General features: G+C 49.6%; 1 protein-coding gene across 2 annotated transcripts in view; it reads right to left on the bottom strand.

Annotated features, from left to right (window-relative positions):
* Positions 1 to 15,973, bottom strand: part of LOC140467991 (adhesion G protein-coupled receptor E3-like) — a 91,785-nt gene that overhangs the window by 174 nt on the left and 75,638 nt on the right. For both annotated transcript variants that reach the window (XM_072564114.1, XM_072564115.1), the window contains 3 exons: positions 5,344 to 5,435; positions 1,638 to 1,806; positions 977 to 1,081 (listed from right to left, as the gene is read on the bottom strand). In XM_072564114.1, the coding sequence (XP_072420215.1) occupies positions 977 to 1,081; positions 1,638 to 1,806; positions 5,344 to 5,435 (366 nt within the window). The remainder of the gene's footprint in view (positions 1 to 976; positions 1,082 to 1,637; positions 1,807 to 5,343; positions 5,436 to 15,973) is intronic.

Here is a 15,973-nt window from a genome sequence, read left to right as displayed (position 1 = left end):
GGCAAGTTGTAAGGTCGGCTGGAGGACAAATTGCAAAACGTCCTGCCTCTGGAGAAGCGTGGCAGCTGTCAACCGCGGCAACTCAGTGAGGCTCCTGTGACAGCAGCACCTCGCAAACCCACAGGCTCCAACCACCAGGAGGACAAAGGGAGCAGATACAGGAGGTCACCACCATCCCCCCCGACATTTACACCCTCACCCCCACCCGCCCCCCACACTCAAACAGGCCCCCTGATCACCTCCACCAGGACAGGCGCCATCTACACAATCACACACACCCAGAACCACACCGTCACACAATTCTTCACTCTCACTTCACTAACCCTGCAACTCAGAAACTAGCAGCATTGTTACACACACACACTCTCACCCTCACACACACATATACATTCACACGCACACACATAAAGACACACACACACACACAAAGACACACAGATGCAGAATAAATAAACAGCTCAAGATGTTAGGAGCAGCAGTACACATTAACCTCCCTCCATCTTGCTCACACACGCATGCACACTTAGACGCCCACACACACAGACACGTTCTCACATGCAAAGACACACAGACACACACACACTAAAACACACACACAAAGGCACACATATACAGAAAGACGTAGTCATGCACAGACACACCTTCACACACACACACACACACCACAGACACCCACAAACATACGCACACATAACAGACACATACACACACACATACACAAACATACACACGTACGCAGACACACACACCACAGACACCCACACACATACACAGACATACACAGACATACGTACACAGACACACATACACATGCACGCACGCATAGACACACACACATACGCATACATACACACACAAACACACATATGCACACATACACAGACCCCCCCCGCCCCCCACACACAGCCACCTCCCCACCCCAACCCCTTGGACATAAACCCGTCTGAGTGTAACGGTCAGACTGTTGAGCTCATACCTGGGTCATGTTGGTGGGGTGTGAGGATTCTGAAAATGGGGCATACTTTGTGATCTTCAACATAGTGAAGAAACTTGAAATCCATTTACAGTACTCATCTCGCACCTGTCAGACACAACAGGGAAGGTGCAGGAGAAATAAACAGCACACAGTGTTAGGAGAAGCAAAAGGCATTCACCTCCTCCGTTTACACACCCACACACCCTCCCCCACACACACCCACTCACACACACCCACATCTACACTCACACACACACCCCCACACTCACACACACCCCCCCCACACACATCCCTCCACACACACACCTACACACACACACCCACACACACCCACCCATACCCACACACACCCCTACAGACACCCACCCCCACACACACACTCACACACACCCCCCCCACACACACCTACACACACACACCCACACACCCCCACCCCCCCACACACACCCCCACCCCCCCACACACCCACCCCCCCCACACACCCACACCCCCCCCACACACACACACCCACACCCACCCCTACACAGACCCACACACACCCACCCCCACCCACACACACACACACCCACACACAAAAGCAAACACACCCACACCCACACCCCCACCCACCCACCCACCCCCATACACATACCCAGTTCAGCTGTGTATCTAAGCCTGTTACCTGTTTGCTTTTCACACAGTGCAGCAGGAAGATGAATGTTCCCTGGAAACTGTTAACGATGGTGAAGATGTAAGCCAGGGCCGCAGTCCGTGCCTGGAAATGGAAGACTCCGATGATCCAGGTACAGCCCAGCAGGACCAGTTGAGCGAAGGCTGTGACAATGAACATTCTGAAGAAGGTAGAGAAACAGAGGGAGAGAAGTGAATGATGTCTGTGTGAGAGTGTGTGTGTGTGTGTGTGTGTGTGTGTGAGTGAGAGATAGTGGGGGGTTGGATGGGGTACAGTATGTGTGTGAGGGTCGGGGTTTGGATAGGGTACAGTGTGTGTGTGAGGGTGGAGGGTTCGATGGGGTACATTGTGTGTGTGAGGGGTGGGGGATTGTTTGGGGTACAGTGTGTGTGTGTGAAGGTGGGTGGTATGGGTGGGGAAGAATGTGTGTGTGAAGGTGGGGAGTTTGGATGGAGTACAGTGTGTGTGTGAGGGTGGGGGTGAGTGAATGGGGTACAGTGTGTGTGTGAGGGTGGGGAGTTGGATGGGGTACAGTGTGTGTGTGAGGGTGGGGGTGAGTGAATGGGGTACAGTGTGTGTGTGAGGGTGGGGAGTTGGATGGGGTACAGTGTGTGTGTGAGGGTGGGGAGTTGGATGGGGTACAGTGTGTGAGTGAGGATGGGGTATTGGGTGGGGGACAGTGTGTGTGTGAGGGTGGGGAGATGGATGGGGTACAGTGTATGTGTGTGAGGGTGGGGGTTTGGATGGGGTATAGTGAGGATGGGGAGTTGGATGGGGTCCTGTGTGTGTGTGTGTGTGTGTATGTGTGGGCGGTTTGGATGGGGTACAGTGTGTGTGCTAGGGTGTGAGTTTGGATGGGGTAGAGTGTGTGTGTGTGAGAGTGGGGAGTTGGATGGGGTACAGTGTGTGTGTTGAGGGTGGGGAGTTGGATGGGGTCAGGTGTGCATGTGTGTGAGGGTGGGGGTAGGATGGAGTCTAGTGTGTGTGTACGTGCGGGTGGGGGTTGGATGGGGTACAATGTGAGAGTGAGGGTGGGGGGTTTGGATGGGGTATAGTGTGTGTGCGTGAGGGTGGGGAGTTGGATGGGGTACAGTGTGTGTGTGAGGGTGGGGGTTTGAATGGGGCACAGTGTGTGTGTTTGTGAGGGTGGGGGGTTGGATGGGTTACATTGTGTGTGTGCATGTGAGGGTGGGGAGTGGGATGGGGTACATAGTGTGTGTGAGGGTGGGGGTTTGGATGTGGTACAGTGTGTGGGGGGGTGGGGAGTTGGATGGGGTACAGTGTGTGTGAGTGTGAGGGTGGGCAGTTGGATGCGGTACAGTGTGTGTGTGTGAGGGTGGGGGGTTGGATGGGGTACAGTGTGTGTGTGAGGGTGGAGGGTTTGGATGGGGCACAGTGTGAGTGTGAGGGTGGGGGTTTGGATGGGGTACAGAGTTGTGAGGGTGGGGGGTTGGATGGGGCACAGTGTGTGTGCGAGGGTGGGGGTTTGGATGGGGTACAGAGTTGTGAGGGTGGGGGGTTGGATGGGGCACAGTGTGTGTGCGAGGGTGGAGGGTTGGATAGGATACAGTCTGTGTGTGTGAGGGTGGGCAGTTGGATGGGGTACAGTGTGTGTGAGGGTGGGGGTTTGGATGGGGCACAGTGTGTGTGTGTGTGTGTGAGGGTGGGGAGTTGGATGGGGTACAGTGTGTGTGTGAGGGTGGGGAGTTGGATGGGGTACAGTGTGTGTGTGAGGGTGGGGAGTTGGATGGGGTACAGTGTGTGTGTGAGGGGTGGGGGGCTGGATGGGGTATAGTGTGTATGTGTGGGAGGGATTTGGATGGGGTTCCGTGTGTGCGTGGGATTGGGTGGGTTTGATGGCCTACAGTGTTTGAGGGGGTGGGGTGAGTGAATGGGGTACAGTGTGTGTGTGAGGGTGGGGAGTTGGATGGGATACACTGTGTGTGAAGGTGGGGAGTTGGATGGGGTACAGTGTGTGCGTGAGGGTGGGGTGTTCGATGGGGTACATTGTGTGTGTGAGGGTGCGGAGTTGGATGGGATACTGTGTGTGTGAGGGTGGGGAGTTGGATGCGGTACAGTCTGTGTGTTAGGGTGGGGGGTTGGATGGGGTACAGTGTGTGTGAGGTTGGGGGGGTTGGATGGGGTACAGAGTGTGTGTGAGGGTGGGGAGTTGGATGGGATACTGTGTGTGTGAGGGTGGGGAGTTGGATGCGGTACAGTCTGTGTGTTAGGGTGGGGGGTTGAATGGGGTACAGTGTGTGTGAGGTTGGGGGGGTTGGATGGGGTACAGTGTGTGTGTATGTGTGAAGGTCGGGGGTTGGATGGGGTACAGTGTGTATGTGAGGGTGGAGGTTTGGATGGGGTACAGTTTGTGTGTGAGGGTGGTGAGTTGGATCGGGTACAGTGTGTGTGTGAGTGTGGGGTGTTGGATGGGGTACAATGTGTGTGTGAGTGTGGGAATTTGAATGTGGTAAAGTGTGTGTGTGTGTGAGGGATTGGGTAGGTTGGATGGGGTACAGTGTTTTTGGGGGTGGGGTGAGTGAATGGGGTACAGTGTGTGTGAGGGTGGGGAGTTGGATGGGGTACAGTGCGAGTGTGAGGGTGGGGGATTTGGATGGGGTACAGTGTGTGTGTGAGGGTGGAGGGTTGGATGGGGTACAGTGTGTGTGAGGGTGGAGGTTAGTGTATGGGGTACAGTGTGTGTGTGTGAGGGTGGGCAGGTGGATGGGGTACAGTGTGTGTCTGAGGGTGGGGGTGAGTGAACGAGGTACAATGTGTGTGTGAGGGTGGGGGTGAGTGAATGGGGTACAGTGTGTGTGTGAGGGTGGGGATGAGTGAACGAGGTACAATGTGTGTGTGAGGGTGGGGGTGAGTGAATGGGGTACAGTGTGTGTGTTTGGGTGGGGAGTTGGATGAGGAACAATCTATTGCAGTTTGGGTCTGAAGGATTTGGGTGCTCTGCGAAGAGACCCTCTGACTTTGTTAAGTATTTCCCTCCTGACTCTGTTTATTGAGATTAAAACAAGTAAATTTGTGTCACTTCAATAGCTAACTAACTAATTAACTGACTCAATAATCAGGTAAATAACTGCCTCCTTTTAACAGTGACATGATGGATCACTCCTGAACTTTATTCTGTCCTGTGCAATACAGAGGGTTGAGAGGTGCACTGTCCCATAATCATTACTGCACGTTAGATGGTGCTTCCATTCTCAGACTTGGGACATGTTCAAACCAATGGTTTGATGTTGGTAATTGTTTCTTTATTGAATGTGTGATGAAGACATAGAGGTTTTCAGCGCACCGTCCTGTAACAATGCAAGAAACATCCCTGGGCCCAGACTGGTCGAGAATCTGAACTGAAGGTGGACTGAGTTGGACCTTTATCTGTTGCACACAAGATTGACTTTGCTGCATACGGGAACAATTCCCTGGACAGTCACATCCTGCTACCCAACTGACATTTCAGTGAAACCCCCAGGATTTGACACAAATGTGCCTTGGACTTGGGCCTCCCCTGGCTCTGAGATAATGACGCTACCATCACACCGCAATGTTCCTTGATTCACATCGGAATTCACTCCATTTGAATATGGTACCAATCGAAGTGGCTCAGGGTAAACGTCAAGACTTGCAGACATCAGCCTGGCGTGCTGTTTAAATTAGCGGACTTGCGTCGCAGCGTGAACCCTCTTACCTCAGCTTTTGTAAGTTCGAGAGGTCTGGGTTGATGGTGTGAAATTTCTGGGCCAGCCTCCATATCGTCAGAATGAGGAAAACAAGATTACTCTGAAAATGAGGAAGAGTTAATATTAGAACGATTCTAAATTTATCAGTGTGCGTGAGAGTCGGTATTTGTGTGTTAATGGATAGGTTTGTGTGCAGGTTGGTGTTGGTGTTTTTTGTAATTCATTCACAGGATTAAGTTGCCACTGACTAGGCCAGTATTTATTACCCAGAAGGCAGTTACTAGTCAACCACATCACAGTGGGTCTGGAGTCACGTAGGCCAGACCAGGAAAGGATGGCAGTTTCCTTCCCTAATGTGAACTAGATGGGGGTTTTTTTGACAATGGATTCATGGTCATCATTAGACTCTTAATTCCAGATTGTTATTGGATTTAAATTCCAACATCTGCTGTGGCAGGATTTGAACCGAGGTCCCCAGAATATTCCCTGGGTCTGTGGGTTAACAGCCCAGCAATAACGCCAGGAGGCTGTTGCCACTCTTTGTGGATATGTGCACGTGTGAGAGAGAGAGAGAGAGAGAATCAGAGAATCCGGACAGTGTGGCCATTTGGCCCAACAATTCCACACTGAGTCTCCAAAGAGTGTCCTACCCAGTCTCATTCCCCTACCTTTCCCATGCACCGAACCTACACATCCCTGAACACTATCTGGGCAATTTTCCATGGCCGATTCACCTAACCTGAACATTTTTGGACTGTGGGAGGAAACCAGAGCATCCGGAGGAAACCCACGCAGAGAATATGCAAACTCTACACAGACAATTTGCCTGAGGCTGGAATCGAACCCAGGTCCCTGGCGCTGTGAGGCAGCAGTGCTAATTGCTGAGCCACCAGAGAGAGGGACTTCTCTCTGAATTGCCAAATCTCTCTTCAATGACTTAAGAGTGTAATCTTATGTGACATTGTGAAAGATGCTGCACAATCTCAGGACATCTGACATAATTTCACTGCCAATGAAGTACTTTCAAAGCAGGCTTAGTGGTAAAGTACTGTAACAACAACTAATTTGACCATCATAACTCCCAAAAACAGCACCTTATTTGAAAACAGAGCAATATTAGCTCAAACACAGCGATTTACTCCAAGGGAATAGTCACAGAGTTATACAGGAAGGAAACCGACCTATTAGTCCAAAAGGTCCGGGCCGCAAATAATCCCAAACTAAACCATTCCCAACTGCTTGTGCTTGGCCCATATCCCTTTAAATATTCCTTATTGGAGTCATAGAGTCCTCCAGCACAGGGAGAGGGACTGGCCCTTTGGTCCATACTGGCCCACACTGACCAAAATGGCCATCACCGCTAAGCCCATTTCCCTGCACTTGGCCCATAACCTTCTAATCCTTTCCTATCCATGTATTTTCCGAATGCCTTTTAAATGTTGTTAATGTACCCGCCTCAACCACTTCCACTGGCATCTCATTCCATATGCGTGTCACCCTCGGTTTAAAATAGTTACTCCTCAGGTTCTCTTTTATTCTTTCCCCTCTAACCTTAAACTCTCGTCCTCTAACCTGCCCTCTAGTCCTCGATTCCTGAACCCTGGCAAAAAGACTGAGTGCATTCACCCTATCCATGCCTCCCATGATCTCATACACCTGTGTAAGGTCCCCATCAGTCTCCTACTCTCCAAATAAAAACGTCCTAGCTTGTCCAACCTCTCCCTATAACTCAGGCACCCAAGTCCTGGCAACATCCTTGTAAATTTCTTCTGCACTCATCCCAGTATTATAACATCCTTCCTACAACAAGGTGACCAACACTGAACACAATAGTCCAAGTGCAGCCTCACTAACGTCCTGTATAACTGTAATATACCTTCCCAACTTCTATACTCAATGCCCTGACTGATGAAGGCCAGTGTGCCAAAAGCCTCCTTCACTGCCCTGTCTACCTGGGACTCTACTTTCAGGGAAGCATACACCTGAACTCCAAGGCCCCTCTGTTCCACTACACTCCTTAAGGCCCGACCATTCACCATGAAACTCCGACCTGGATTTGACTTTCCAAAATGCAAGACCTCACGCTTATTTATATGAAACTCCATTTGCCATTTCGCTGCCCACTTGCCCAGCTGATCAAGGTCCTGCTGCAATTTCTGAGAACCTTCCACACTGTCCACAATGCTGCCTATTTTAGTGTCACCTGCAAACTTACTAATCATGCCTTGTCCATTCTCATCCGAATCATTGATATCGATAGCAAACATTGATATAGATAAAGCCCCAGTATTGGGACAAGCACCAACCCATGAGGCACTCCACTAGTCACAGGCCTCCAGTCCAACATGCATCCTTCCACTGTTACCCTCTGCTTCCTACCATCGAGCCAATGGCGGATCTAATTTTCTTTTGGGGGAAGCTGGCAAATTGGATACACAATTATTCATGAAATTATCCAAATGTCTTTTAAATGTTGTAACTGGACCTGCATCCACCACATCCTGTGGGAGCTCATTCCACCCACGAACCACTCTGTGCACACTGGTTGGCCCTCATATGTCTTTTTAAAATCTTTTTCCTCTCACCTTAGAAATATTCCCCCTCATCTTGAAATCCCCCACAGTAGAGAAAATATACCTGCATTCACCTTATCTACACCCCTCATGGTTGTATAAACCTCTCTAAGGTCAGCCCTCACCCTCCTATGCTCCAGTGTAAAAAGTACCAGCCTCTCCATATAACTCAGACCCTTCATTCCCGATGCCATCTCTTCTGAAACCTCTCCAATCTGGCAAAGTACGCCCCCCGCTGGCCTAGCAGGGAGGGGTTTCTTGGTGCTGCAATACCAGCCTGCTGCCACTGGCACAGAGACATCCCCCTCTACAGGCCGAAAGAGCTACTGCAGCATTGCTACTCTGAGCTGAGGCAGTCACTCTGGACTCAATCTATAGGCAGAGTGCAGCTCCGTGTGTCTTAGGGAGAGAGAGAGAGAGAGAGTGAGTGACTCTGTGTGTGTGAGAGAGAGAGAGACAGAGAGAGTGTGTACATGTGTGTGTGAGAGAGAGAGAGAGAGACAGAGAGAGTGTGTACATGTGTGTGTGTGAGAGAGAGAGAGATAGAGAGAGTGTGTACATGTGTGTGAGAGAGAGAGTGTCTGTGTGTATGTGTGAAAGGGAGAGGCTCTGTGTCTGTGAGAGTCTGTGTTTGTGTTTGTGAGAGAGAGACTGAGTGTATAGGAGCGATGGGCAGGAGAGGTAAAATGGACATTTTTGGAAGGAAAGTGGGAAAGATTCCTTCACCCACCAACAAAATGAAGCCCACTTAATTCATCATTTCGAGAGTCCAAGGGTTTCTGACTGGACACTCCTCTTTCTAATCCACTCATAGGATGTGGGGCCTTGCTGAATCTTTATTGGCCATCCCCTATTACCCAAAAGGCAGTTTGTTAAAGACAGCTCCCTGCAGGACGTGACTGAACCAGAGGAGTCTTTACAATGGTCAACACTTAGCATTTTATTCCAGGTTCTTTCTCCCCTCCCTCACTCTGTTTAAATCTGACCATCTGCCCTGCTGTGATTTAAACCCACTCCCTCAGAACGTGAACCTGGGGCTCCGGATTCACGAGCCCAGTGACACTACCACCTCCCTCTGTGTGGGGCCGAAGCTGGCTGGATGGAGTAATGATTACCATGTCACCGAGCGATAGAACAGGCAGGAAGGGGACTGAATGGCCTCGTCCAGTTCCCAGGGACCGCCCCCCCCCGCCCCCATAGCAATGACACTGAGCAACCTCATGCCACCCAGGGGGCGCTGGGTCAGAGGGAGACCCCAAATGCTTCAAAGAGAAAGGGTAGATCCAAAATTTGGGGAAAGAGTGAGATTCCGATATTGGATCAACTCTGTCGAGGTATCTCAGAACAGGGCATGCTGTCTGGAAGATCAATTGTGTTTCCTGTTAGTTTCAGCTTGAAAAGTGATTTTTCCTTTGGGCTCGGAACATACGTTTGAAGATGACAAGTTGGTGAAGGTACCTGAGAGAGTGAGGAACTGTCTTGCTCTTTCTGTAACCTCCAAGTCAAAATGTTTCGCAATGTAATGTTTTTGATTAAACGCACCAAATAAAGAATCCTTTTGGACAAAGTGCTCAGATTGTTATAGGGAGGGGCGTAGGTGGATGGTTGATTGCCCCTTACTGACCAATGTGATCCTGGAGGTTTAACAACACTGTAACTGTTGGTCCTTTCCAATCTTGCACACCTCTGTTCACTGCATCTTCACCAGACTAATCCTGAGCAATCCAGCCCTGTCCCTAACCAAACCACCCCACCACCAAAACCTTCGCCTCGGTCTCTCTGTCCTGACTTGCTCTCACCGTCCGGACCCTTACCTCGTGGTCAGACTCAGACAATGTTAACGCACAGCAATCTCCCTGTTGTCAGTGCCCAACATTGACCACTTGTCCCAGTCATGCTGACAGTTTTAAACTTCTTGACATTGTTTGCAAACCCCTTCCCTATCTCCTGTATCGCCCATGTTCCTCCAAGCCCAATCTCTTGTACAAACGCCTTTGACTCACTGTTGAAGGCCGTGCCTTGGGTATTATGTGCTGAACTCTGGATGACCCATCCTGAATTCTGTACGGAGCAAATTACTGTAGATATTCAGAGAGTCATAAAGTCCCACTGCACAGAGACAGGTCCTTTGACCCAAACTGGTCCATGCCGACCAAAATGTCCATCCATCCATCCATCCTAACCCCATTTCCCTGCACTTGGCCCATATCCTTCTAATCCTTTCCTATCCCTGTATTTGTCCAACTGCCTTTTAAATGTTGTTGATGTACCCGCCTCAACCACTTCCACTGGCAGCTCATTCCATGTGCGTACCACCCTCTGTGTAAAAAAGTTACTCCTCAGGTTTCCTTTTATTCTTTCCCCTCTAACCTTAAACTGATGCCCTCTAGTCCTCGATTCCCCAACCCTGGGGAAAAGACTGAGTGCATTCACCCTATCCATGCCTCTCATGATCTTACACACGTCTGTAAGATCCCCCTTCAGTCTCCTACACTCTAAAGAAAAACGTCCTAGCTTGTCTAACCTCTTTGTAGAACTCAGACTCCTGTGTCCAGGCAACATCCTTGTAAATTTCTTCTGCACTCATCCCAGTTTAATAACATCCTTCCTACAACAAGGTGACCAAGACTGAACACAATAGTCCAAGTGCAGCCTCACTAACGTCCTGTATAACTGTAATATACCTTCCCAACTTCTATACTCAATGCCCTGACTGATGAAGGCCAGTGTGCCAAAAGCCTCCTTCACTGCCCTGTCTACCTGGGACTCTACTTTGAGGGAAGCATACACCTGAACTCCAAGGTCCCTCTGTTCCACTCCACTCCTTAAGGCCCTACATTCACCATGAAACACCTACCTGGATTTGACTTTCCAAAATGCAAGACCTCACGCTTATTTATATGAAACTCCATTTGCCATTTCGCTGCCCACTTGCCCAGCTAATCAAGGTCCTGCTGCAATTTCTGAGAACCTTCCTCACTGTCCACGATGCTGCCTATTTTAGTGTCACCTGCAAACTTACTAATCATGCCTTGTCCATTCTCATCCAAATCATTGGTATCGATAACAAACATTGATATAGATAAAGCCCCAGTATTGGGACAAGCACCAACCCCTGAGGCACTCCACTAGTCACAGGCCTCCAGTCCAACATGCATCCTTCCACTGTTACCCTCTGCTTCCTACCATCGAGCCAATGGTGGATCTAATTTTCTTTTGGGGGAAGCTGGCAAATTGGATACACAATTATTCATGAAATTATCCAAATGTCTTTTAAATGCTGTAACTGGACCTGCATCCACCACATCCTGTGAGAGCTCATTCCACCCAAGAACCACTCTGTGCACACTAGTTGGCCCTCATATGTCTTTTTAAAATCTTTTTCCTCTCACCTTAGAAATATTCCCCCTCATCTTGAAGTCACCCACAGTAGAGAAAATATACCTGCATTCACCTTATCTACACCCCTCATGGTTGTATAAACCTCTCTAAGGTCAGCCCTCACCCTCCTATGCTCCAGTGTAAAAAGTACCAGCCTCTCCATATAACTCAGACCCTTCATTCCCGGTGCCATCTCTTCTGAAACCTCTCCAATCTGGCAAAGTATGCCCCCCGCTGGCCTAGCAGGGAGGGGTTTCTTGGTGCTGCAATACCAGCCTGCTGCCACTGGCACAGAGACATCCCCCTCTGCAGGCTGAAAGAGCTACTGCAGCACTGCGACTCTGAGCTGAGGCAGTCACTCTGGACTCAATCTATAGGCAAAGTGCAGCTCTGTGTGTCTTAGGGAGAGAGAGAGAGAGAGTGAGTGACTCTGTGTGTGTGAGAGAGAGAGACAGAGAGTGTGTGTACATGTGTGTAAGAAAGACTGTGCGTGAGACCGTATATGTGTGTGTGTGAGAGAGAGTGTCTGTGTATATGTGTGTGATAGAATCTCTTGTCTGTGAGATAGTCTGTGTGTGTGACAGTGTGAGTGTTTGAGAGTGAGAGAATGAGTGTGTTTGTGTGCAAGAACAAGTGGGAGTGTTTGTGTGTGAGAGAGAGATTGAGAGTGTTTGTGTGTGTGAGAGTGTGTGTGTGAGAGAGAGTGTGTCTGTGTGTGTGAGAGAGAGTGTCTCTGGTCAGTATCTCTGTGTGGGACCTCTCCCTGGTCAGTGACTGTGTGTTGGATCTGTGTCTGTGTGTGTGTGAGAAAGAGTGAGTGTGTCTGTGTGTGTAACAGAGTGTTTGTGTGTGTGAGAGACTGAGACAGTATGCATGTGTGTGAGAGAGAGAGAGAGAGAATGTCTGTGTGTGAGTGAGAGAGGGTGTATGTGTGTGTGAGCATGAATGTTTATGTTTGTGTGTATATGTATGTGCGCATGTGTTTGTGTGTGTGTGTATAAGAGAGTGTGTGTGTGTGTGAGAGCGTGAGTGTTTATAAGTATATGAGTGTGTGTGTCTGTGACTGTGTCTGTATAAGAGAGTGTGTGTGTGTTTATGTGTTGGTCAGGAGCGATGGGCGGGAGAGGTAAAGTGGATAATCTGGAAGGAGAAACTGGGAAAGATACCTTCACCCAACGTATGGAATTCTGATGCCCTCTCGTTCTCGATTCCCCAACCCTGGGAAAAAGACTGAGTGCATTCACCCTGTCCATGACTCCCATGATCTCATACACCTCTATGAGATCCTCCCTCAGTCTGCTACACTCTAAAGAAAAACATCCCGGCTTGTCTAAACTCTCCCCAAAATGCAACATCCTTGTAAATTCCTTCTGCACCCTTTCCAGTTTAATAACATCCCCCCCGTAACAAAGATGGGAAGTGTAGTCAAGTCATCTGGACTCAAACTCTTCACTTGCTCTCTCTCCGCAGATGCTGCCTGACCCTCTGTGATCGCCAGCATTTGTGGTTTTTAGTTCTGGATTCTGCAGGCTTGTCCCCTGTGCAGATTGAGGCCATTTGGCCCCTTGACTGACTATCCAAAGAGCATCCCCCCCCCATAAGGCTGCATTTCCCAGAGTCAATCCACCTGACTTGCACAACTTTGGACTGTGGGAAGAAACCAGAGCACCCGGAGGAAACCCGCCCAGGGGCACAGAGAGAACATGCAAACTCCACACAGTCACCCAAGGCTGGGATCCACCATGCCACCCTCTTTTATTCACTCTCCCTGGTCCAATAGGTTTACTCGATATTACTGACTCCAGGCCGTTCTAACAATAAGATTTATCAAATGCGCTTGATTTAAAGCAATGAAGGCTGAAAGTGCTGCCAAAATCTTACCCAGACAATGTTTACAATCCCAATCCCCTTTTATTTATCTGCCGGGAGGATGTGGGTCCAGTATTTATTACCCGTCTCTAGCTGCCCCTTGAGAAGGTGGTGGTTAGCTGCCTTCTTGAACCGCTGCTGTCCACACTGACACGGGCTTGTCTGAGGACTAGACCAGAGCCGATGCTCAATTCCCCAGTCTGGTCATCCTGCCATCGATCAGAGGACTCCTGTTCCTGAGTATTTAACAGTGCCCAGCTGCAAACTCCCTTTTTTTCCCATTTCCCTTACATTGAAGCCCTTTATTCAATCCATGACGCTCCCCCAGCAGATGGCTGGTTTCACTATTGGCTAGCATTGCAAACGGATTATCTCCCAGTTTGATTAATTAACTCAGGAAGACACGCTGATAGCTTCCTGGAACAAAACTTTTCTCTGGAACGTTGATCTCGGCTTTTGTTTGCTCACCACTTTTATATCGTCGAATCAATATTTACAATTCCATAACAACCACGAATTCACCTGAGAAACAGTCCACAAAATCACCTCCGATTCCATCCTGCTGCTGTAAACAGGACTTGGAGATTCCTGGAATTACTGTGATGGCTCCATCCATTGATGCTGAGTTTGATGTAAACACATACTCAGCGAAACATTAAAAAGCCGCGACCTTTCTAATCGTTAGGGGATCAAGGGTGACAGGGGGAATGAGCTGAGAAACCAATCAGCCATGATCGAATGATGGAGTGGATTCGATGGGCCAAATGGTCTAATTTTTTTCATGTCTATTAAGGTCTTATGACCAGATTTCATGCGATGTTCCTTCTCATTCTAATTTAATTCTAATTAACTTCATTCCTGCTGACCTAGCAAGTTATAATATCTACAATCCTCCACTTTTTCCTTCATCTATCAGCTTCCCCATCACCTTCTTCAAAACCTACCTTGGTCACCATGATCTGCTTGGTCACCTACGGTTAACATTCTCACGTCGCTTCAGAAGGCATATATGATCGCGCTCTTGCGACACACCCCGGAGCATTTTGCCTATCTTTGAAAGATGCTACATAAATGCAGTTGTTTGTTGCTGCAGGCTAACTGGTGATCTGGTTTCCCAGAGATGTGCCTCTCTCAGGTGCTGATTCAAGTCACGTATCAGACAGATCTCGCACACTCACTGACCAGAGAGAGAGCACAGAGAGATCCCACAGAGTCACTGACCAGAGAGAGATCCCACACACAGTCACTGACCAGAGAGAGATCCCACACACAGTCACTGACCAGACAGATCCCACACACAGTCACTGACTAGAGACAGATCCCACACACAGTCACTGACCAGAGACTGATCCCACACACAGTCACTGACCAGAGACTGATCCCACACACAGTCACTGACCAGAGACTGATCCCACACACAGTCACTGACCAGAGACTGATCCCACACACAGTCACTGACCAGAGACAGATCCCACACACAGTCACTGACCAGAGACAGATCTCACACACAGTCACTGACCAGAGAGAGATCCCACACACAGTCACTGACCAGAGAGAGATCCCACACACAGTCACTGACCAGACTGATCCCACACACAGTCACTGACTAGAGACAGATCCCACACACAGTCACTGACCAGACTGATCCCACACACAGTCACTGACCAGACTGATCCCACACACAGTCACTGACCAGACTGATCCCACACACAGTCACTGACCAGACTGATCCCACACACAGTCACTGACTAGAGAGAGATCCCACACACAGTCACTGATCAGAGAGAGATCCCACACACAGTCACTGACCAGACTGATCCCACACACAGTCACTGACCAGAGAGATATCCCACACTCAGTCACTGACCAGAGACTGATCCCACACACAGTCACTGACCAGAGACTGATCCCACACAGTCACTGACCAGAGACAGATCCCACACACAGTCACTGACCAGAGACTGATCCCACACACAGTCCTTGACCAGAGACTGATCCCACACACAGTCACTGACCAGAGAGAGATCCCCCACACAGTCACTGACCAGAGAGAGATCCCACACACAGTCACTGACCAGATAGATCCCACACACAGTCACTGACCAGAGAGAGATCCCACACACAGTCACTGACCAGACTGATCCCACACACAGTCACTGACCAGAGAGATATCCCACACTCAGTCACTGACCAGAGACTGATCCCACACACAGTCACTGACCAGAGACAGATCCCACACACAGTCACTGACCAGAGACAGATCCCACACACAGTCACTGACCAGACTGATCCCACACACAGTCACTGACCAGAGAGATATCCCACACACAGTCACTGACCAGAGACTGATCCCACACACAGTCACTGACCAGAGAGAGATCCCACACACAGTCACTGACCAGAGACTGATCCCACACACAGTCACTGACCAGAGAGAGATCCCACACACAGTCACTGACCAGAGACTGATCCCACACACAGTCACTGACCAGAGAGAGATCCCCCACACAGTCACTGACCAGATAGATCCCACACACAGTCACTGACCAGAGGCTGATCCCACACAGTCACTGACCAGAGACTGATCCCACACACAGTCACTGACCAGACTGATCCCACACACAGTCACTGACCAGACTGATCCCACACACAGTCACTGACCAGACTGATCCCACACATAGTACTGACCAGAGAGATATCCCACACACAGTCACTGACCAGAGACTGATCCCACACACAGTCACTGACCAGAGAGAGATCCCACACACAGTCACTGACCAGAGAGAGATCCCACACATAGTCACTGACCAGAGAC

Source organism: Chiloscyllium punctatum, chromosome 46 (genome assembly GCF_047496795.1).
Source record: "Chiloscyllium punctatum isolate Juve2018m chromosome 46, sChiPun1.3, whole genome shotgun sequence".
NCBI lineage: Eukaryota > Metazoa > Chordata > Chondrichthyes > Orectolobiformes > Hemiscylliidae > Chiloscyllium > Chiloscyllium punctatum.
This window is presented reverse-complemented; position numbering and strand designations above follow the sequence as displayed.